The 24,711-nt window shown below is 40.4% G+C and overlaps 1 protein-coding gene across 7 annotated transcripts in view; it reads left to right on the top strand.

Moving 5' to 3' along the window:
- Positions 1-24,711, top strand: part of MIDEAS (mitotic deacetylase associated SANT domain protein) — a 186,019-nt gene that overhangs the window by 18,365 nt on the left and 142,943 nt on the right. For 4 of the 7 annotated variants that reach the window (XR_012835706.1, XM_075754329.1, XM_075754332.1 and 1 more), the window contains exons 2-5: positions 12,576-14,265; positions 19,810-20,130; positions 21,100-21,445; positions 21,917-21,983. Coding sequence is in view for 6 of the 7 variants with exons in the window: in XM_075754329.1 (XP_075610444.1) it covers positions 12,811-14,265; positions 19,810-20,130; positions 21,100-21,445; positions 21,917-21,983 (2,189 nt within the window). In the remaining variant the exon portion in view is untranslated. Of the gene's footprint in view, positions 1-9,265; positions 9,372-11,115; positions 11,231-12,575; positions 14,266-19,809; positions 20,131-21,099; positions 21,446-21,916; positions 21,984-24,711 lie in introns of those variants that run through there. The other 3 variants (XM_075754330.1, XM_075754331.1, XM_075754333.1) reach the window with 2 other exon arrangements.

Below are 24,711 nucleotides of genomic sequence, written 5' to 3'. Positions count from 1 at the left end.
CGCGGCCTCAGAACGGCCAGTGCAGAGCCGCTTCCGTGGTCTGCTGAAAGAGTCCTTGTTCCTGCAGACCAACTGCTGCGATGTCTGCCATGTTCCTGCTGAAAATCAGTACAAGTTTTGCTCTTAACTTGGCTGGAGACGGAGTTAAACAGAAGATTCAGTTAGAGGGTTCAAGGGGTGGAAACTTGTCCCTGCACGGGTGGGCTCTGAACATGTGTAATGCATGCATCTGTTTCTTGTGGGCCTGAAAGCTGTTTCTTATTTGTGGCACCTCAGATGTTGCAGTTGTGGGAAAAGAACAAAAATTCTTTTCCCTTGGAGTGGTTGTCGGGAAGGAGGTTGTAAAGATGGGAGGAACATACATGTCACGGTAATTGCTAAAAGCATTGTCTTACTGGATTTAAGAGCTCCTCTTCCTTTTTTTTATTCTCAAATTCCAAAATGTGATTTTATGCTTATGGTGATCATAAGTGATGTAAACAGATGAAAATATGTATCAAAGCTAATCTACTTATAGCTATAAATTAGTATATTCCTTCCCTTCTTTCTTCATTTGAATTTGTAATTGCTTGCAGGGAAGCGATTTGATTAAGTTATTCAGCATTGTTACCTAATCCCTAGACAACATTAATAACAATGTCATGTTTGGAGCTGAATAGGTCTGCCTAGTATTCCTGAATTGCCCTGTCTCCCCTGTGGGCACTACTGTGCATCTGTGCCTTATAGGTGACAACTCTAATAAAAGCTGGAAAAATATTTTTAGATCCACTTTGACTTCTCTATGCTTATCTTGGGTTTATTATTATACATGCCATACAGTCTTGTGGGCAGGCTGAAATAGGAAGAAATGTTTCAAGGAGGTTTCACTTGCACTTTAGCCATCCTTAGGATGGGATTTCAAACTGAGCGAGACACTAAAGGTGATAGAAAGGGTAGGGCACTAGCTTGACACTGAGTTGGGTTCCCTGCTCTGTCATGGACCTCTTAGACAAGTCACTTCATAGTCTCTCTCTCAGACTTAGTCCTCTTCAATAAAAAGGGAATAATAGTAGTTCCCTCCCTTAAAGAGGCGTTGCGAGAGTAAGTGCATTAAAGAGTATATAGTGTTGTTATACTATGATTATGAGGCCGTGCAACTGTAAAATAGAAATTGCCGTAATTCAGTTTCTGTACTACAGTGCAAGAAACAAAACCATGGATGGTAAGAGGAGTACGCCTGGCTAATGTTGTTATTTTCTTAAAAAAAACAATGTGAAACCCTCAACCAGTACAGTTCATGCAAGTGAAAGAGCCCTTCGCCTTAGCCTGTGGTTCCAGGCAGAGTTCGTGGACCCATACAAAGGCATCGTAGAACACTGTATCTGTGGAGTGTTGGTTAGAGATCTCTAGTATGATACTCCCATATATATATATGTTAATGTTAGAGTTCTTCTACAGATATGGGTGGGTGAACTTTTATGTGCTTTAAAAAACATTGTGATTTTTATATCAAAATACCCTTAACATTTACATCAGAGTGGGGGGAGTTCTACAGGGTATTTTAAGTTCTATACCAGTTTCTGAGTTTTGGTGCATCTGTTCAAAATGAGGATGCTTTACCTGACATCTTGCAAATGCAGTCTGTATCTGCACAGTATGAAGGAGTGAACAGTGGACAAAACTGAGATCAAGGAATTCCAGAAGAATAATCTCTTCTTGGCTACCTGTTTGCTCTTTAGTGCAAACAAGCTGCTTTGTCTCTCTTTGTTTACCTGTTAAAATACAGAATGTTGCACATGACACGTGTTGTGAAGTTGGTGTTAATGTATTGCTTTAACTGTTACAAAGTGTTACGTAAATATTAAGTATTCCAGTAACATCACATTTGTTTGTGGGAAAGTTCCTTCAACTACTTTCCCCAAACGAAATTTGTCTTCAATGTGGCAACCAGAGGAATGTTTTTCTGCCTTGGTTGATCCGTAGATCTCTTCCAAATGGGGGAGAACTGTGTAATGAATGTCAGCCTGCTGATGGGAGACTGGATGTTCGTTCCTATTGTTTGGAGATTTGTTGAAAATACTAAAGTCATCAGAAGCTGTGGGACATAAGTTGAACTAGTAAATCATTTGAAATAAGAGAGTGCTAGCTAGCTGGTGTGGAAAAATCCTATAGAATCCACTAGGTGCAGTATAGATTGTAAAGGAGCATTAATCTCAAAATTTCTTTTTTTTTTTTTGGTGTGAGAGGATCTGCTTAATGGAATGCATACACCTGAAGGGAAGATTAGTTCATTAGCCTTTCATTCTGAGAATGAAAACTGTATTATATAAGGGATTTTCATTTTTCTTAATGCCTAGCAATTTCTTTTGGAGATGGTCAAATGTTTAGCGCTGATCCTCTTACCAGCTTTTCTAATAAAGTTCCTGTGTGACTTTCCAATTATTTATGGCCTGGGGTTTTTCCACAATTGGGAAGGACTTACTGTTAATAGCAATTACGTAGTTTGTATCTATAGCAAATACAGATATTCAAAGTGTAATGTGGGATTATTGATCAAAAATGTCATGACTTTGATTAGAATGTATTTATATTGTTCCAGGACTTGCGGAGTGAACTATGTAAGTGCAGGAGGAAATGTAAAAGCATGTTATACTTCTGATCTGCTTAACATTCACAGAATTCCATGTGCAGGTGGACTAATGTGTAAACTTTAACTTTTCCTGTAATATTGAACTCGATCATCACAACCTTAATTTTGTGGTTTTACTAAGAACTGAGTCTTTGCCTAACATAAAATAGCTTTGTAAGGGTTCTTGATAGGGGGCACCTTTCCTCATGCTGTTATTGAATGACATTTTTCCTTTCTAGTTACAAGGTGTGGGTTGGGTAAGTTCTTGTTGAGCTGAATCTTTAAGAAGCTTCTGAGTTTGACTAAGTATGAGGCTGGTGTCACTTAGGCCCAATTGTGGAAGTGCTTTATAATGTTAGGATACAAATAAGCCACTGCAGAAATGGAAGAGGCTCACTTTGATCCAATATTGGTGCCAACCATCTGCTCTTTCTTTCCTTCACTGAAATCCCTTTGTCTAAAAGGAGATTGGATAGGTGTCTGGCAGGTAACCGGCAGGGAGCTCTGAATCCGGGGGCCTGGAGAGTGCTATAATTCTTTAATTAAAGATTAAGAAATCAGAGTTCTCTCTGGGCCCCTGGATTCTTTAAACCTTGCTGGCTTCCACCATGTGATGATTATGCTTGCCCATGTCTTTCAGTGTTCCTACCCCCAATATTGACTAGTGTGCATTTACTTAGCTGCATTGTTGTAATGCCTGACAGCCCCAGTCATGTCTGAGAGCTTACTGTACCTTGTAACAGACCGAAACAATAAAAAGACTTTTTAATATTCAGCAGTGACCACAAGACTTCTTAAAAGACATCATTTTAGAAATATGAACTAAAGTTGTGTCAGTGCTGTTAAAGACTGACTACTTGAGTAGTTTTATAATAAGAGTAGCTCAGTCAATACTGGCATCTGTCTGGCTGCAAGGCTGGTGATGTGGGCAAACCAACATCAGCATTGCTTCAGCTTAGATAACTGCTGAAAAACAAAAAAGATATTTCTGGGTCGAGTGAGGCAGAGAGGGGCATATGACAAAAGAACAACTATGTTATTATTTGTGTGACCTTTTTCCTTCATTTTTTTTGCTCCCCTCCCTCTTTGGTTATCGCTGCCTTGTTGCATTATGTCTCAAATTAGACTTTTAAGGTCTTTGTGGAAGAATTCCCATCTAGCCTGCTAGTGTGTAGATAATACAGCTTTTATGACCTCCAAATACTTCATGAATATTGGTGTATTGGGTTTCAGGTACTCTCATTTTATGAACTGAAGTGGCTTGCTTAGATGCATGTCTGTAGCAGAGCTGGAAATTGGTCCCAGATTCTTTGAGGTTCTGCCTGTGCTTTTAGTTCCAGCTATTCAGCCAGACTTGGGCCAGTGATGATGTCTGCTTGATGGCGTCAAGAGTGTCTCTCCTGTCAGCTGCAGTCTAGGTATTGAGTGTATTTGTGTGTCTCATGAAGAAACCTCTGGGAATGGAAAGTATCATCACCTCTATGAACTTTACACTTTCTTTTCCCTTATTTGTAGGCTGTTACCTCTTGAAAAGCCTTGAAGCAATCTGTGAAGTGCTCAGACTGTGGTATTCCATACAGTGGACACCTATGTGTGTCTGGTTTTGTGATGGAGTGCTGGAGAGGTCAAGACGGAAACAAACTGAGCCTGCAGCAATTTTTCTGTTGCAGACGAGTGCATTCAGATGTGTTTTCTTCTCAGGGCTAAAGTGAAGAGAGATTTGGTCTGTCTCTGGGGTGTATCCATGCAATTCTGCAGCTGGTGTGTTTGTGGCGGGAGAGGCATTCAGAGCGAAGGACATGTTGTAGTAATGTCAGCTATGTGAATGCAAGGGCAGGGAGAAACTTTTGGCCTGCTCTTTGCCATTCTGACTTTAGAGCCTGCTGCGATTCCTGCATGTTGGAGTATTGGTGTCTCTGTTGCTAGCAACTGCCTTCCCTGACAGCTCCAAACAAAAAAGCTTAAAATAGCTATCTAAGTGCTTACAATTAGAAGAACTGTTAACCCATTTCCAGTGGGAAAGAATAGTATGTTCGGGTAACTTTACAATACTCCTTAATTGCTGTGCTCTTTCTGCTCTCTAAGGCTGCCCAAGCCTCTTCAGATCATGGAATTTATCACGGTGACAGATTATAACAACTAATACTCCTAACTTCAGTACAGTTTATAAACATTAACTAATTTAAGAAATGTACCATATACCTATTTTGTTAAAGGGTAAGCCTGCACTGTGTTGCAAAGCCATTTGTAAAGATGGGCTTTCCTGCATGTTTGTTTGCAAAAGTCCAGTTGACATAGCTGTCTCTTTCTCATAGTTTTCTTTAAGAACTGCATGTTGTTGCTGTGCAAGACAAAAGATGAGTCTGGTGCAAATCATGACTTTTGCTTTCGTGAGATGAGGTTTGCGCAAAATTTCAATTATTTCAGAAATACCACTCAGTTTTGTTTGAGGATAAATTACACTGGGGATCTAACTTGTACCCTTTCAATAGCTGGTAGAAACAACATTGTCAGTTCCTTTAAAATAAATCAGGAGGGTTTTTTCCTTTTGTTGTTTGTTTAATAATCTGCTTAGTTTTCAAATTCCAGTCTGTCTTTTTAATAGTTTTTCTTCCTCATCCATGCTGATTTTGTTCTGGTGGAGCTGTTTATGTAAGCCAGGTTTTGCTGGGCTTGTTTGTTTTAAGGATGAGATTAATCAGCACTTAATGGGCGTTTTCTTTCTAAAAAATTTTTGTGTCTTTCTCATACCTTTAAAACAAAAATATGTGGAAAATTCCAGGTGCCTTTTGAAAAGTGAACCTCCAATACTTGTACCAAGTTTACAGCTTGAATTGAGGTGGACAACCCAAAATATAGGTTATTTTTTGAGTATTCCTTTGAAAGTATATAACTCCCCTCTCATAGGACTGTTAACTGAAAAATTCCTTTTGAGCTGCATCTGTGGTGCTTCAGACCTCATAATTCAAAAAACAAAAATCCTTCTCTGTAATGTCCTGCATACTAGAATGCATATGTGTGTTTAGATGGAATGTGGAAAATTGTGGTGATAGGGGATAAATAAAACCATGTCCATGGATGTAAATAGTAGGTCAAATTATAATCAGAATGTGTGCTTAGGTGAATTTTAAGACCATTCAAACAGCAAGGAAAGCTGCCTAATTAAATAACATCTATGAGAACACATTTTCACTGACTCTCCTTTATTACATCCTTTACTGTAGCAGACCAAAATATTTTACTAAAGTGGGATTTGTATTTCTCCTTGGTTTGATTAGTCCATGAGGTTTAGTTAGTATTTTCTTCTTGGGTATGTATGTTTCTCCCAAACAATACGGTAATTCTACATTTTGTGTTATTTTGCTTGCTGCAGGTAATTAACCTATGATGCTGAATGTCAGGAATGGTCTGGATTGGTGCAATACAAGCTACCTGATTTTCCTGGCACATAGTCCTTCAGCATGACCATTGTATTCCCTGCTTCATGTCGCAGGACTAATTAACTACACTTTTGAATCTCTGGTTAGCACTGTGGTTTAATACAGCTTTTATCAATTCCCAGCCTCTGAAAATGGGAAAGTGAAAGTGGTAGCAAAGTAATTTTACCCGTGCTGTCCTCAGGGCAGAGGCATACTTGAAGTCAGTCATAGCTTCAGTCTTTCTCTGCATTTGGCCAATCACATGAAAATTTGGGTAGGCCTTAACAGCCTTCCATGTGTACTACTTTTTTAGGTATGTGTTTGCTAGCCTCAGGCAGGCACCTTCAGGCAACAGTGAAAGTTGTCAAGCTTCCTGGATGCGTTTTCCCTTTTGTTGTTGTCTGTCTGTCTTTTGAAGCAGCTTTCCTTTGATGTCTTTGCCCCTATTGTGGGTGCACTGTAAAGAGTTCCTTTTTTGCTATGCAATGTTAGCAAACAAGTAAGCCTTCCCCATTTCTTAGGCTTTATTGATTCTAGGACTTTCATCTGATGTTGTTCTCTAGTTTCTTTCTTGGAGGTGTTGGGGGGATGATTGTTAGCTACTTATATTCTTTTGCAGTAGACTTCTTTTAAACTGGAGACTATTGAGTTGGTTGGGTTTGGTTGTTCACTTTGGGCTTCCGTTGCTGCTCTTCTGTGGTGCTAGACTCTTGGAAAATAAACCGTTTACTGTAGAGACAGGCTTTGTAGGTATCTGTGGAAAATGCCCTGCCATTTGGGATAAGGTGACAGGGACATAAAGCCAGCACCCTTCATTTACATTTTTTGCTTTCTTGGACAATGTCGTGTTTCTCAGTTGGCTTTGAGCTTTCCTCTGCCTTTCTTCAGAAGATAGATTGCTGTGCTTTGCTGTATAGAATTTACAAATATGGTCTATTTTTCTGTTTTCTCTTGTTCCTTCCCAGTGCGATGTGTAGGAAAGCTGTGCTGTTATCCTTCCTGTTCAAGGTGTCTGAAGGTGGTGAGTGGGAGGTTGCGAACAATCTGCAAGAATTTTGGTGTAGCTGTCTGGAAGAAAATGTGAAAAAGTGAGTGTGCAGGAGAGGCTTTTGAAGATGAGATTGAAGCTGTTTTCATATACAGCAGCATAAGCATAGGATGTGGATAAACTGTGTGATAAGCTTTGCAAATCTTCTACCAAACAGAAAAAGTGTCCCATGTTTCCATCGCTTCCTTGGTTCTTACTCAAGACTGTTGCAATAGGTCGTGGTGGTTTCATGGGGGGAAATTTCTGTTAGCTGGAATAAGTTTCTTGTTTGTGATGCCTGCAAAGTAAGTCTCCAGTCATTTTAAAAAGACAAACCACCAAAACCAGAAACAAAACCTGCCCTGTTGAACTACCTCTGTCCTGCTATTGCACTGGAGAAATTAAATTTTCTTTGCCCTTTCTGCACATGTGTAAATAGCATGCCCAATTTTTATCTTTTGCGTGTGGATTTAAACCCATGTTTCTTTGCAGGATTGGAGGGGAACTGGTAGCTAGTATCCTATACACTGTTCTTGATTTTTGACCTGGTTTGTTGCGTGATCTTAGAAGTGAGTTAGTTCCTCTGGTTTTGTTCCTTATTAGTAAAATGGCTGTTATGATTCTTTACCTGTTTCATAAATGTGGGATTGAACCATAATAATGAGCAAATTAGAGAAGGAAGGCTCGATTGCTCCGTCTTGGAAGGACACTGAGTAGCTTGCTGTGTTTGACTTAAATGTAAAAATTGTTCTTGGAATCTGTTCATCATCATTAAAAGTGATTGAGCTTCTTACAGAGGAGATCAGTAATATGAGTTGCTGGCAGCAGGAGGATTTAGTGAGAAATGATTCTCATAACTCTGTTTTGACAGATTTCCTGTAAGGAACTGTGACAGCATTGTTGCTGTTAAGGCTGAGAATGTACATTAGCTAGAACCCATCAACACTTTTTATTTTTCACATAAAAAAACCCCTAAAATAGAAGTATTTAGAAGCTAAGATTAAGGTGAGATGGTCTGCAACCACTTGTTATTATTTTCTGCATCCTTAACTTTGCCAATGTTTGAGGAGAAGTCAGAGCCTTTCCTGAGTCATTTCTGCAGCATTCTGTCATAGAGAATTGTGTGCAAATGATCTCAAAGGAGATTAGGAATGTGCAAAATTTATACTTGCTTATCATGCCAAATATAGGTGGTGTAGCAAATGAGCTAAGCAAGCACAGAACAGCACAGCCCTCAACAGGTGGGCTGAAGAGTTTAAGGTTACTACAGCGTGTGAGGTCATGAACTTGCTATGGGAAATTGTACAAATATGCACATACTTAGTCAAGAGAGTATTTAAAGAAATGGAATAATGATGGGTGGTTATGAAATATACAGGCAAAAAGTTTTAAAGGGAGATAAAGACATTTTATATTAAATGGTTGCAATGGAATGTTTTTAATTTGTCCTCTAAATCAAATAACCTTTTAACTTTAAAAAAAAATACATTAAAAAGGTTTCATAGCAAACTCTCCAGGCTAATGATAAACTGGGACAAGATGGTTGTAATGGACAGGGATGTCTAAACGATTCTGCAGAACCTACTTTGGGTTGAGTAAAGTCTGCTAATGGGTGCTCAGGGCTGGCACTAGCCGAGTGGAGTGGCTCTGAGTGCCTGTGCCTTGCACTCCTCAGACATCTCTGCATTGCAAGGACTTTATTAATTTAAGAACAGCATCCTGGATGCAGGCAGACACTCCTCCTTAGTCCTGTTGTATATTTAAGTAAGTCTTTCAGGAGTCTTTGCCTAAATCTAGCCCACATGGTGTTCTATATGTGTTTGATTAATGCTGTAGTGCATGCTGGAGAGGTTTTAGCTAAAGATGCTAACCCTAACTTCTCTTGGTAAGGTGCCATAGGTTACTTATGTTTTTTTCATTCCAGAAAATACTGCGTAAGTGCCCATTGAGCAGATGTGTATCTAATTTGACATTCTTTTTAGGTCTAGAAGACAAAGCCTTGCAACATGAAAAATTCCTCAGAAATCTGATAATATTTACATTATTAAAGGAGGTGACATACAATTAATGTTCATCTGAAGAAAGGTTGAGAGATGTTCTTGCATGCCAGAAGTTCCTGGAAGTGAAAATAACTGATGATGTTGCATGCCAAATCTTAGAGTTATTAAAACAAAATGTACTGATGCTAGGTTCTGCTTTTTCTCTGTGCAGTGTATAAGCAATGCAAGGTATCATAACACTTCAGTATATTTCGAGGCAAGACACAATATCTTCTGGGAATTACAGTATCAGAACTGTCTCTGTGCTTTATTCAAAGGTAAGAAATGGTCAGGGGCACACTGCTCCAAAACGCACTTAAGCCTGGAAGTGTGTTGCCATTTTACTGTGCTACTGCAGGCTGACTCTTGTGCTGAAATTAAAGTAAAACAAAACAAAACAACCCAAAGCTGGTAATTGGCTGGGATGATGATAATGTGAGCTCATCCCTCAACCTCCGGGAGGGAAACCTGCTTAGTCATAGAGCCAGCAGTGCTCAGCCAATGAAGCTGCCAAGTGTGAGCTTTCCTGGAGCATAGTCATGCTGCAGCTTGAACATCTATCACTTCAGCTTAAACTATGGACTGTTATTATTAGGATGACATACAGGATATTTTTCTGCAATTTTTCTTTATAGAAAGAAATTCTAAAAAGCTAATTTTGTGATGTGTTCTTTTACCATCTAATACTGGATGCACCAAATCCTCTTTTTTTTTTCTTTCCCTTGGTGATCTCTTAGAATTTATTGCATGCAATTGGGAGAGCTGGGATGTTCAATAAGCATGTTTTGTTCGACGTACCTTAAATCTCTTTCCTCCCCAGTAATGTAATTTTCACTATCCTGTTTCTTCTGCTGTTGTAACTTGAGTTGTTCTTCAATCACTACAGTCTTCTCAAGTGATAACCTAAAGGGGGGAAAGGAATATGTACTTCTGTGTTCCATGAAAGGAGTCCTGAAAAATATTATAGGGCTCCTAGGGAAGTTATCTCTGAACTTTTTTTGTAAACTTTGCACATTAATATTTTTGTTACATCTCTTTCCTAGATAGGTGCAGTTCTAAACTGAGTTAGGCTTTGCAATGCTGGTGGCTTCTTACCTAGTAATGGAAAAAACAGAGTCAAAGTCCAACACAAGTGGAGGTTTGTGCTAATGTAACATTTTCTCACTAACCTCAGAGCCCTCTTTCTAAAGGTCTTCTGGATACTTGTGTGTATGGTAGTTGCAAATCTCAGTTACCACTATTAAGAACAGCATCAGCTGTTTTTTTTGGGTTTTTTCCTTCCTTTTTTTAGAAGTGTTAAAAACACGGACCCTTGAAGTTGTGTGCCAGCTTTTAGGCAGTTATCTTTGCGTTCTTTCTGAAAGTGTAGAAAATCTACAGCAGGGCTTCTAAATGTTGTCTGGCAGGTTTAAATTTGATCTAGTAGTAATGTCTTCTCATACACAGAAAAACTTGCCATCTTTTCTTTAGAGTTAGGTGACTGATCAATACAACAGCATGCAGAAGCATCTGTGGAAGGAAAACTGTTACAAGGATATCTAGTTTGATAGATCTAGTGATGATTTCAGAAAGTAAGATTGTGTCAGCAACCATTGCTAGTAGTATTACCTCAGGTACTGTGGTTTAGCTGTTAGCTCTGTTACAATTGTAACACTGCTGCAAAAAGCAAGGAGTGAGAATAACATTAATGCCTCCTAAGAGACATATAGCAACCTTTCCACCTCTACGTTTTTGCTACCAGGGATCCAGTTTCCTGCTGTAGGATGTTTTTTCCTCTTCTAATGAAGTTTTGAAATAGGAAAAACTTACTTTATGAAATCCTCGTTTGTGTGCTAGTTGCAGTTTAGAGAGAATTTTCCATCTCACGTGTTCACAATTTCTCCTAGAGTTATTTTTGTCCTGTTGAAAGAGGACTGGAAAATGAGCCGAGACGTTGTGCTTAGAGGAGGGAGGAACGCCCTGGCTCCGTGATACAGGGTGGCAGAGGTCCACGGTTTGTAGCCAGGACGAAGGGGGAGGGAGCGTGGGGGGGAACAGCCATGTAACAGCCTGAGGAAGTGAGTCACTTCGCTCTGAAACACAGGCCCATGGTTCCAGGAGCACTGAAGCCAAGCTTGGCCTCTGAGGTGGAAGTTGCGTAAGTTAATTTGAACTCTTTTGTCTTTTTCTCCTCATCATGCTCCCAACCCCACCCCAGTATTAAAATCTCCACTGTAGCCATATCCGTTTAGAGGAGACTCATGTTATAGGACTTGAGTGTGCTGCATGCTTTTATTTTTCATTTTATATAGAGAGATAAACGGATTGCAGATTTCATTGGAGGTGATGTGTGTATTAGTCTTACCTGCTTCACTCAAGAGAAACTTGATTTTATAGCAGAAGGGATGCAATAAGAACAGGTTTTTAACAGTTTATTAAAATCTTTCTGAAATATACTGGCAGTGTGAGTTGAAGTGGAACAGAGTGAATATTGAAAAGACATAGTAATAGAGCCTTACGCTTAACAACTTGAGTGTTAGTTGCAGTTTAATAATTTGATTAAATTTAAAACTAAACTTCTTAGAAGGTTTTAGTTATCCTAATAGAAATACTAGTGTATGTGTTAACACATTAGAGCTTAATCCTGCAAACTAGGCTTTTAAAGCCTAAGTTTGTGGATAGCTTTTTTTCTGTGGAAGAAGAGGGTGGAATTGTCCTAGACTGCATGTTCCAGAAAGGCTTTCTGTTATTATGTTTGTAGCTTACACTAACAGATATTTGCTGGTGTCTGGGAGCAGCTATAACAATCTGCCTGAACTACTTTTCCATGAGTGTGACCTGAGCAGGAACAGTTGCTTTCAACTGTTGAAGAAAGTATCTGAGAGGGCAACAGGTTGAACAGGCCCTGTCTTCAGTGCATGGATGCTTGGTGGGCAGTTCTTAATTGGAAAGCAACTGTAATGATTGGGGGGTGTGTGAATGATGGGCTGCTGACTGATCCTTTCCTTCAAACCACCAAATTGAGCATCTTGCTGTGAGTTTGGCTGCAGCCTTCGTGTACATGTGTGTGTTTTATATGTCTTTGGGAAATGTGGCCTAACATGTTATTTTTCTTCTGGTGAGTCATGAGGGTTTTTTGGTTCGTGTTTTTGCGTTCAGATTAAAAACAGATTATTCTGGCTAGAGGAAGACATAGAAGTAATTGGCCAGATGAGAGGGAGTTAAAGAGAAAAACCTTCAGGATGAGCTTGAGTGATTAGTCAGAAGTCTGTGTGCAATTGGGAGTTGCATCATGCAAATACAGTGTGATAACTTAGTTTTACAAAACAGATGTTTTGTTTTACATTCTCTAGCAGGTCAGATCTATTATTCCTTACACATATTATCCTAGTCTTCTTTTCCATGGGAAACGGGACAGACATACACATTGTTGCTTGTTGCATGAAGATTTATATGCCAGTTATGTCTGTTGATGATTCATTGCAATTACTTCTCTATTTCAGGACCTGTAACTAAGTGGACCCTACTGACCTCTGAACCACAAAGGATAAGAGTGAAAAGAAGTGGGATAAGCACACGAAGAAAAAGGAAGTGGATGCACTTTCATCTGGACTTCTTTCCTGCCCTTTATTACTAAAACTGAATGGAAAAGAGAGACTTCCGTGCCTTTCCTCCACCAGCCTCAAGGATGGGTGGATTGTAAATACAGTGTGTGCGGCTGGGAGAGTAGACTGAACCATGAATCTTCAGGCTCAGCAAAAGTCTTCAAGCAAAAGGACTGGGAAACGAATTGCCTATTTTAATGAGCAGGAAATAGCTGTGTCATCAAAAGAATCACAGCAGCAGCTTAAAGAAGGACAGTACTATGGTCATGCAGGGAATATTCCGGTCTCCCAAACTATGGAGATTCCTCACACAGGAGGATTAACAAGTCCTCCCAACAATGTTGCTTTGATGAACTCTGTTTACAATCAAGATAGGGGAGAATCAATGATGATGTCCCAGGCAGTAACAGCTGTCAAATGGCAGAATTCACTAATGGGAAACCGGTTGCCAGAGAGGGGTGACAGCCACTGGCAGTCTCCACCTTCAATGTGGAACCACAGTATGGTTTTTGCAGGCAACCCAAAAGGACCTCACTCCAATGCTGGTGCTCCAGGCTTCTATGGCCACCCAGAAGCCCTCAAAAGAAATCAAGAGAAAGGAGTGTTTGTGTCACAGCTGGACTTGTATGGAGATGCTGTCCAGCAGATGATGTCCCAGAAGGCTCAGCTGGAGCAGCAAGCACTGGTGAGACAGCAAGCTCAAATGAATTCTTTTCATCAGATGCAGAAACAGCAGCAGCAGAATCAAAGTCTGCCATTGCAGCCTTTCCAACTTGCATTTGGTCACCAAGGCCAAAAGCAGGGTCTTCCTGAATTGTTACATGTCTTTCAAGAAGCCCCAGCTTCTTCCAGTCCAGCATTTACTGCTCAACAAAAACAGCAAGCTCTTCCCCAGCTACAACTGTTTGAAAATTTCTATCCTCAACAGCAGCAGCAACAGGCTGCCACACAAGCCTTCAGTCTGCAGCAAACTACTTCCATAGCACAGCCTCATGTGGCAGCTGCGGCACCTCAGCATCACATGATGGCACACCAGTTTCAGCAAACAGAGCGGAACCAGGAACTATTCAAGGCTCTAACAGAGCAGAACCAACAGACTGTGCTACCTCAGACCCAGATTCCCTTTCCAAGAAGGTCACGGAGACTCTCCAAAGAAGGTGTCCTGCTGACATCTACAGGAGAAGTGTTGGCTTCCAAGCAGGCAGAAGAACAACCTAGCAATTTATTTCTACATCACTGGCAAACACATCAGCAAGAGGTCCCATTACAGCAGCCGCCTGAATCACTCGCCCACAACAAAAGTAGCTATTCGCACCCCAAGAGAATGGATCTGGGCCAGAAGGATGTCCTGGTCAATAGTGAGCTGTGCCAGATGGAACAAGACAGGCAAGCCACAGCCCAGAATGGTAGAGATGGGGAGAAACAGGCAGCAGCAGCTGAAGAAAACACTCAGAGAACTAATGATTTTCAGGGTGTCAGAGGTGGTGTAATCCAGAGTACACGACGGAGACGACGTGTTTCTCAAGAAGCCAATTTGCTAACTTTGGCCCAAAAAGCTGTTGAGCTGGCTTCTCTTCAGAATGTAAAGGTAAGGCATACATCCTAGCCAATATAGCATGTTTTAGACTATAAAATAGGGCTGAAATGAAAAGAATTTATGTACATATGCAGGATAGGATGGTATCTTGATGCAAGAAGTGGCATAGTACAGCAAGGGCTGCTCTGGAGTGGTGGCTCATAATTTCAGCTGCCGTAATTCATAGATGCAGGAGAACAGAGATCTCCTAGTGTAGCAAAACCACCTAAGGACAGTTTTATTTTACTAATACTGAATGTGATTTTAGCCCAGGGCTTCAAAATATGGGCGTTGTCAGCTTAGGCCTCAAACCGATCAGGAATTAAGTATGAGAGATAAGTATGAGCAGTTCACTTAGTGTCTTTTTACCAATCTAACATTCTCTTCCTTTTACGTTAAAAGACTGGTGCTTAACTGCTAGTTTTGCCATTTTAGAGGTTGAAGTGTTTCTAAATTGTGCTATCTGAAAATTACATAATGAAGTTTACATGTTCAATATTTCCCAGATACTAAAAGCCTGAGGAAGCCTCACTTAGATGAAGAACTTGTACCAGGCATAACAAAGGTCTGGTTGACGTGGTATCCTGTTTCTGCAAATGGCCTGCAGGGATGTTTAGAGATTAGTAACCTGAGGACAAAGTCTGCTTGTAGACCTTCTGTAGGGCTTGGTGGGGAAGAAATTGAGTGTTGACTGATTGGGTAGTTGACTACTCTTACCCTTTTGGTGTCCCATCAGTCTAAACCGTACAGTAGGTATTCCATATGGCAAGATGACAGGGTTCACAATTATCTAGCCTAGAGGAGGCAAGTGGTGGGACTTTAAAGTTGGGTGGGGGTTTTTGAGGGTTTTTGGAAGTTTTCTTTCAGTTGTGGTTTGACTATTTTTTCACTGAGTGCCTCTCATGAGAAATAAAGATGCACTTTTCTTTGGAAGCTTTGTTGCCGGAGGCTGATGAAATACGGGTGTTTAGAGCATGAGCTACTTTTACTTTTTGCCACTTGAGTTGCTGCCCAGTCAGACAACAAAGGGAAGGGAATTTTATTCCCTGTCTTGTTCTCGTCATCGTTTTTTCCCCTGGTCTGGCTGTGGTCGTTTTTCCAATCTCTTCCTTAGAGGGATGTGCTGTTTGAGTGAAAGAACTGAACTAATAAACAATGAGGCAAATATCCATAGCCTGCTCCATCTCTTGCACAGCAGACAGCAACCAGTGACTGGTGATGCTGTCTTCAATCCTTTTTGCTCTAACTCTAGTTGAACAAGCAGATTTGATAGAAACCTAGTAGCAGCGTGAGCTATTTGCTCGTACTCTCCCAGTCTTTGTATGTTTATATTGCAGGAGGGCATACAATTCACATTGCAGTCTGATCACCAACATGGTGGCAAGAAAATAGCTTAACAGAGCATCTAGAAAAAGACCCTGAGAGGCAAAGCAAGAAGTTGGCTGTTTGAAGGCCTGTCTGCTTGCAGCTTGATTCATAATAGAAAGACCAAATGGAGAAGTGTTTTGACAGATGCTCTTTTGTTCTTCGCAGTTATGCAAGCAGCCTGTTTGCTTCCATGAAGAACTTCCATGAAGAGTTCCAGAAGAACTCTTCAGGCTTTCAGGATGAGATTTTGAAAGATGTTAAAATTCTTAGCTGAGGTCTGATGGATTTTGCATCTTTAAGGGGACTGGATATCATGGGAGGGAGAAAAAGAAAACATGTTTATGGGAGGAGAGTGGTCTGCTGTTTTTATCAATGCGTTTTGGTTATAAACAACCTAGAAGCCTTCTCTAGTGTAGGTTATGTGAAGAGCGTGTAAGAAGGCCATAGGATCAAATTATTGATGAAAGAAGATACATTCATAATTTGAAGCAGTTGTTTGAACATTCCAGTGTAGGTGTGTGTACCTTATGTGAAAACACTACTTTGGACAGCAGTGTCTGTCTACGTGTAGTGTCACAACTGACGCTTTGCACCAGAGCTGCCAATCATACTGTGCCTGACTTTTTCAGGTGGTGCAAGCTTATTGCTGCTTACAGGCTGCAGCAAATTCTTAACTGTTGGTTTTATGTTTTCACTTCACGTATAACTGTTACACACAAAAAGGTGGTGTAATTTATTTTCTTTAATAGTGCAAAAAACTTTGATCTGAAATGGTCATCTTAAAGGTGTCTGGATTTACATATTCCTTTATGGGAGGGAGACAGAGGTTTCAGTTACCTGGCCTCTTTCCCCTGGCACAGGGCAGGGTACCAGCTGCCACATTATAAAAAAAAAAAAAGAGAGAAGTTGTGGAATTGCAGTTTTGGACTCCCTTCCTTCATGGACAAGCTTCAGTTTGACTGCAGAGAGAAGCTGCCTTTATGGTTAGCAAGATGATGCAGAATGATGGCAGAAAGCACTGTACAGGCAGGTGTTTCTAAAAGGCTGGTGTGGTTTCTTGTCCAGTCATAGCAGTGGCCTTAGAACAGTTCTTCCAGCTATTACAATTGGTTTTTGTCTGTGAATTCTAAATTTTTTAGAAACCACTTGAGGGATAGACAGAATCAATGTCAAAATGACTGTTGGGTTCTGCGGGTGTCCTAGAGGACTCTAGATCACTAGTTGATCCCTCAATATTTATGCAAGAGTCTAAATGCAAGCGCAAGAAGTTGCACTTGCTGGAGTTATCCAGCAGCCATCCTGCCCCAAATTCTGCAGCAGAGATGCTGAGCTAGCTGAAAATCCCCTAGCAGTTCTACAAATGAAGGTCCTGTCCCTTGTTCAATGACTGTTTTTTGCTTACCTCTGAGCATAATCAAACAGTTGAGAAACTATTTAGGGATCTGAAACAAATAGTTTAATTCCAAAATCAATCATGTCCCTTTTTAGTAAACCTTAGGTATATGTGATCTTTCATGACCAGAAAAGTTCTGATGTGGACCAGAGCATCTTTAAAGATGTTTCAACTATTTATATGAAGTTCCCAGTGGTGCCTTCTCTCTCTCTCTGGTTACTTCCCAATCTTGAAAATAAAAGGAGAATGGTTAACTGATCATACAGACAAAGAATGTGATATCTTTTGTGTGACTAGCTGCCATAATTTCTTCCTTGTAGTCAGGAAATTAGTTCATGTCTCTTGACCTACAGAGATCTGTGTAGCACACAGGAAGTATCTGAGGTTTGTAGATTGGTCAGAATTGGTGTTTGTTCACATATTCATATTGCCATTACTTGTTTGACTGCCATTATTCTCTCGGGTACCCAGAAAGTATGCTAGAGTGCTTGCACTAGCAAACAGCTACATCAGGAGGAAAAAAGGAATCTGGTTAAAACCAAGACTTTTCTTGGCAGTGGTCTAAAGACTGTAGTGTGAATGCACTCCTCTAAACAGTGGTGCAAAACTACCTACTGTGGTTCTCGCTGCCAGAAGACAACCCCAGAGCTGTCACAGATATTTAACTGGGCTTCAGTAATAAGGTGATAACAGCATAAATTTCCCTGATGCACAGAGGCCCATGTATAGCAGCGTGAAGCCATTTGTGAGCTGCTTTTTCAGGTATGGACAGGACTAGTGGAAGGTGGGCATCTGTTTCCAGTAGATGACCTGTTTATCTGTTTAAAAAGGCATCCTTGTTAGTCTCTCTTTCCTGAAGTAGTGGAGGGAGGCTACAAAAATTTACAAGAGCCCCTTAGTATCTAGAGGTAGTGGTTCCTAGTGACATATCTGTCAGCATGATGGATGCCCTCCAAATCCAAAATTGGTAGTCTCATGGGAAAATACAGGTGCATATCACCAGCCTGGAGTGAAGGGAGGTCCTCAGAGCTCATTAATTCCTCCTGCAGCACAACCTGGGGCAGCTGATGCCAATTGTGACTTTTCAATTGTATGTTTGATCATTGGGTGGTAGGGGCAGATATCTCCAGTCTCTGTGAAGAAGCAGTCAGTCTTCTAAACTGCGGTGTTACTTACGGGATAAACCTTTCTGTGCACACTTAGCCTTACTCTAATAAAAGGTCTTGGAAGGAGGCAGTGCTAAGTCTTCTTGATATGATAGTTTTTATTTGATCAAGCTTGGCACCTAGCTTTTTTTGAAGGCTTAACGTTTCGGAGTGGACATGTTTGCTCTTAAAAGCAACAAAAATTACCAGGACTCTGATTTGGAGAGAGGCCAGAGCATGAACTCCATGCTCTGACTGATGCATCTTACGACAGTACAGTTGTGCTTCCCTCAGTATAAATATAATACCAAAGTGAGACTTCAGTCTGGTGTCCTCCCAGCTATCATGGGTTGACTCTTCATCGGCCAGCTGGAGCATGTTCTCTCACCCATCAGTGAAGCTGGCTTTCTTGATCTATGACCACACTGAAATGACTGATGGGGGTGTCTGAATCCCTATGAGAGAAACTGCTTGTGCTACCTTTTTGATTAGGTAGTCTTAATGGCACACAACAGACTCTTTTTTACTACTTCAGTAAACCTCTGCAAAATTTTGGAAGTTCAGGTTGGAGATCTCTTGTCATACCTGAGAAATAATGTGCCTTAGTTTCCACCCACAAAACACAGCTGTTCACGTAGATTCCTCAGTAGATTGTGGCTTGATGGAGGATGAGTTTGCATACCTAATCCTATTTAAAGGATTTCCAAATGGAACTCTAAGTTCGAGAGAAGTTCTGAAACACCAAAAGGATCATCTTCTACAGCTGCTAGGTTGCACTTCATCAGGGCTCAAGAAGGCAGAGGTGGTTTTGAAAGTTGTACTTTAACATCTGGTTTCTAGGTGAGCTGGCAACTGCTTTTGAATTGAGAGTTAACACATGGATAGTAATTTAAAGGACTAGAAATCACTTATCTAACAGTACCTGAAGCCATTTGGTGTTACAGTATCTATGTGTTTATTCAGTAACTCATCCTCCATTCCTTGGAGCTCAATTTTCTAGGGTTTCCATGAGTAAAAGAAAGCAGAGACATGGAAGCTGTAATACCAATGCAAAAAGTGCTGGCTTGCAGTTATGCTTTGTGCATTCTGCTGAGCAAAAGTCCTTCAGGCTCAAGCCTGTTAGACAACAAACCTCAAAGGCTCCAGTTATTAACAGGAAAGTTGCTTCTGTCATGTAAATAAAAAATAATAAAAAGAAACCCCTCAGCAAAAAGCTAGCTCTGTTTTTTGTATGAGAGATTTAATTAAGATTATCATGGTTCAGTCTTTCCTGGAATGGAAGTCCCATATTTGAAATTAATAACCCGCAGCTTATGATCATTGCTAAAACTGAAGAACCTTTGTTGGAAGTCAAATGGCAGGGCACAAATTCATCTGGAACATAAAATGTCAAACCATAGGTAGTGAAATGATACTTAAGAATGATATATACAAATATTCTAGTAGTTGAGACTTCAGGCAATCCTCAAGTAATTCTAAGAAATTTAGTAACATTTTTGTGAAGTATTCTTTTCCTCCAGTAACACTTTTCCAAATCCATTTTAGCTTGCAAATTGCATTGAGAAACTTGATATACACTGAAAGTGAGATATCAGCTGATTTATTATGTAAGTACTACAGAACTTTTAAGGAATCTATTTTTCTTCTCAGGAACTGGATACCTCAGAAGAAAAGAAGAGTGTGCTGATAGCAGCTCCAGGACCTACAGCTGCAAAAAGTGTTGTGGAATTCGCCAGTTCTTCACCAGCTCCAAAAAGAGCCCGGGAGGATAACAGCGTTGTGCCTCTTATCATTCCTGTGTCTGTGCCAGTGAGAAAAATTGACTTGCAGACCCTTGGAAAGGAAAAGTCTGAGGATGGAAAGCTCCAGAGAGGCCAAACAAATGATCGAGCTCCATGTGAACGCAAGCCTTCTGTGATAGTCACTCGGAGGCGATCTAATCGTAATACTAACGTGGAAACCTCAAATCAGGTATGGATAAACTAAGAAACCAAAGATGAACCAAATCTGTTAGATTTAATTATTTAAGCTTTTCTATTAAAGTAGTTTGATCTCAAGGCTTGAACTTGGAATGGATGTAGTCTGGGGACTGGATTTTTTTTCATCATAATATTGCCATATATTTGGGCATCACTGGCTTTTCATGACCTGCAGCTAATGCTAGAGCAGCCAAGAAATGCCCCACTACTAAACAGTGAATAAAGCTGGATGGTGAACAACACTAGAATAAATAGTCTGAGTACAGAATGCTTTTTCCATGCATACATAGATAATAATAAATTGTGAGTAGTGCACCTATCTCTGTATGTGAACAAAATCCAAAGTGAAGATATATTTTCATGGAATTGAAATCTCTTACTGAGGTTCTGCAGGTCAGTACTAGAGTGTTCCCCTTCAGTGTGGTGATGTTGAGTGGGTGTGGGGTTTTTTGTTTGTTTGGGTTTTTTTTTTATTTCTTTGTCTCTTCTATTCAGAAGTACAATAGAACATTCAGATACCAGAGAAATGGCAGGTATCTAAGGAGGTTTCTCTGCATTTAAGTGCTTGACCATCTAAGACAATATTGTTATACTGTCTTCTGTTCTCTTATTGCTATTTGATGTCACTCTATATCTGTACGAGGATTCTGCTATACATTTGTGTCCTCTTTTAAAGCTACCATGAGGTCATTGTCTTTCCAACTAAAGGTTGGACCAGACGTGTGTGTAGTTCTTGTAAAGCACTCAGAGCTAGTGTGGCTACCTAATAGTTTCTGTGTCCATTCCATTTCCCATCTTCTTCCTCCCTCTTTCCCTTTGTGCTAATTGTTGAGACACCCTCCAACTGCACTATCCAGATTTTGAGCTGAAAGAATGAACATATGAAAGAATGTTGTTGTCTCACTGAAGTTTTTCAAATGACCTGACGTTTTAAATTAAGTATGTATTTTTTTTCTAATAGCATGAAGATGCTGTTCCAAAGGATGAAGCAGAGGGCTTTGCCCGGAAACCAAAGCAGCGGCCAAGACCTGAGCCACTCTTCATACCACCAAAAGCTGGCACCTTTATTGCACCACCTGTTTATTCTAATATTACTCCGTATCAGAGCCACTTACGGTCACCTGTCCGTCTGGCAGATCATCCTTCAGATAGGAACTTTGAGCTACCTCCTTACACTCCTCCACCAATTCTAAGTCCAGTGAGAGAAGGATCTGGGCTATATTTTAATGCCATCCTCTCTTCAAGTGGTCATTCAGTTCCACCTCCAATGACTCCTAAAAGTGCTCACAGAACTCTGCTTAGATCAAGTAAGTTCCAGTTTATCCTTCCTTTCTTGGCTAATTTATCATTAGGAACTGTGGAGTAATAGGAGGAAGATCATGTCTTTAGCAGATGTGGTTATGTGGAACCGGGATTTCTTCGTGATAGTCTGGAGAGCTAGGATGGAGGAAATGCTGTGTTGCTTCCTTCTGGGCATGCATGTTAAGATGCATTCACAAGTAATCTGCAACACCCCCTACTGACGTTCTTAGGAATGGAAAAGTCAGTTCCTTCTCTGTAATAGATTGTCATTGTCTTGAACTGAAGGGACAGTAAATAGTTATTACTAAGATGTAGATGGTGACTAGAAGGTAAGTTCTTGGTCATCTTAAACTCCTTTAGCATATGGGTGCCTTTTTTGAAAGGCGGGTAATTCTGATACGATTTACAAGCTTTGTGAAGACTATATCTCAAATGGGAAGATGAGCTATTTGACCAGTTTTTTATTCTCCTTGCAGATAGTTCAGAAGTTACCCCTCCTGTTCTTACAGTAGTGGGGGAAGCCACCCCGGTCAGTATTGAACCGTAAGTACCCAGGAGATTCTTAGCCTGATAGTAAATGTGCTTCTTTTCTTCCTCCTAAATCTTCAAGGTGTTTCCTGTACAGTTGATGTATTTCTCGGAAACATTAAAGCTATTCCTGTTAGTGACTTAAAATATAAATTGTCTTTATTAAAAATTACTCTATATGATAAATAATGTTTGTTTGGGCAAACACACCTTGTAATTCTGGTGATGTTAACTGCTTTCTGTTACTGCTCCTATGTCTCTGGGCTGAAATAGCATTGGTTAGCTACAGGTGAATCTGTTCTGTTTTGTTGTATACAAACACTTCTTTGTGTGCTGTATGTTTTAGAGTGGGGAAATAATGCTCCTTTAGAGGAAGGCCAAAACGTTGTATGGAAAAATGTAGTTAGCTCTCACATGGATTGCTCAGATTGCACATTATCCATGTGGTGTGTATTAGCTGCAGCACAACTGCATGACTTTGCTCCCTCCGGGGCTAGCTCAGTCTGAAAGCACTACAGCCAGTGGCATGCAGTGTGTGTGGCCTGAGCTAACAAGCCTCAGTAGTCTTTTTAGCTGGCTGTATGCTGGGAAAGCTCAGACATACGTGGACACAGCAGCACTAGGGAACACAGTTTGGAGATACTGTAGCTGGAGTCATGAGCTTAGGCTTGGTGCCAGTCCTGCTAAAGCTGAGCAGAGTAGCAAATGTCTCTGCACCGCTGGTGCAAACCCTCTGGGAGTGTTATCAGCTCAAGTTCAGCACTGTAGAACTACAGCAAGGTAGTTCCAATTCATGATTGCACCAAGGTTAATGAACTCTTGCAAAATCTAAACATGGAGATTCATGGCATGGAAACACCCACATGGCTCTGCATTGCTGACTCTGTGCAGTCAGGAATCTCTGCTGTAACTCTGCAGCGTATCCTGTCACATTTGAGATATTTAACTCAAACCCTCCCCAAATAAATACCAGGCTGCTTTTAATTTTTTCTTCCAAAATGGCTTATATTTTTAAAATTGACTGGAACATTTGCTACCAATTTTTTTTCCACAATCTTTTCCCATTCTGCCTTCCTGTTCGAAGATGAGTCTTCTGTACTTTTGGCAGCAGGCTGTCCTGAGTGAATGTTGTGATTACGAATGCACCCATGTTATTCTTGACACCTTTGCAAATCTCTTCCAGGCTGAGCCCATTCATGGAAATAAGCACGTTTGCTGTTTTTTAAATCTGTTTTGAAAATGGCTTAATTCATCTTTTTGTTGGTTCATTTCACACCAGTCCAGGGGAACCTCTTCTTGAGTAGATATTTTTTGTTTCCCCCCCAGGTCTTGATCTTTGACTCTCTGTGGTGCAATTGGCTGTTATGTCTGTTGGTTTAAATTGCTGAAGTTAATGGCTTAAAGTTAGCTGCAATCTTAGTTGTGTGTGAAAATTTTCAAATTTGTTGCTGGAAGTTACCATAGTAACTTAGTAATGCAAGTGCATTTCCTGGTGTCAAAATGGGATTATGTGCAAGGAGTTGTCTTGCTGTCATCTTAATTCTTACGAACAGATGCTTGTGCAGGTAGATAGGCTTAACTTTTAACCAAGATAAATTAACAAACTAGTGTCATTCTGTGTTGTCAAAGTAATCAGTTTGCTGCTCTGAAGCTAATTTGTGGAGCACAGTTGTGGTCAGTTATGTAGTTATATCTTCTTTACAGGAAATCTGTCAGGAAGCACTTTTTTTAAGAAAAAAAATGTTTAATTTGATTTATAGTCTTGACTCTGTCATAAGTTGACTATAACTTGTGATTACCCTATATTGTGTTCTTAATTGCGTGTGCTTTACCAGACCCTCTGCTCATGCTTCTCAAAAGGTCACTTCATTGTAGAGATTTGGAATAGGAAATGTGATAATGAAGCTTAATTCTTCTGTTTATGAAGTAGTAGAATAGGCAGCTGGTGTCACAGATCTTTGTGTTCTACTGGTTTTGAAGTTCAGTTGCTTCAAAGTCTTAAAGTCCTCCCTCAGCTAGCCAGCCTCAAGTATAGCTGTGGTGCATGAGCTGTGAATTGCCTTCCCAATTCACAGCCTTAATTCTGGATGTTATCACACTCAGCTGTGTACTGGTATGTCCCAGGAGCACTGTCAGTGCTTACGAACAAGAGCTTTTGCTGTACTGAAATCCAGGCTTCATCAGTAAGGGAATCACAGAATAACATAGCTTGAATGGACCTCTGGTGTTCACCTGGTCCAAGCCCTTGCTCAGAGCAGGCCAAATGAGATCAGGTTACTCAGGTCAACTCTTGCAGTGGAAATCTGGTTTTATTCAGACATTGCCGGTACACCGTCTAATTCTTAGGCTTTTCTAGCCTAGGGATGCCATATTCTAAGTGTAATTTCAAGATAAAAAATAACTTCTGATAGGCCTTCAAGGCGACATTGCAGTTTCCACTTGACAGCAAAGTGTCAAGTTTCTGTTAGCCATCCCTTCTAGGGAGGATCAGAATCCATTACTCTCTCCTCCACTGTGAAACTGCATGCCATAACAATAAATGAGACTAATCTCAGTGAGCAGGAGACTCCACGTGAACATCATTCTTCAGTCCATCACGGTGTGCTGAAAGGAGGACTTATCAGGGTGTTTTCTTTTTGCTTTATTTTTTAGCAAGGTCTTCTCAGTCTTGCATGAAATATCTTCTTGCTTTTTATTTTTGGTCTGGATTATGCTGGTTTTGTCCAAGATAATCAAGACAGGT

This window comes from Balearica regulorum, chromosome 5, assembly GCF_011004875.1.
Source record: "Balearica regulorum gibbericeps isolate bBalReg1 chromosome 5, bBalReg1.pri, whole genome shotgun sequence".
Lineage (NCBI taxonomy): Eukaryota > Metazoa > Chordata > Aves > Gruiformes > Gruidae > Balearica > Balearica regulorum.
The sequence above is the reverse complement of the archived record's forward strand: the minus strand, read 5'-3'. Positions and strand labels throughout refer to the sequence as shown.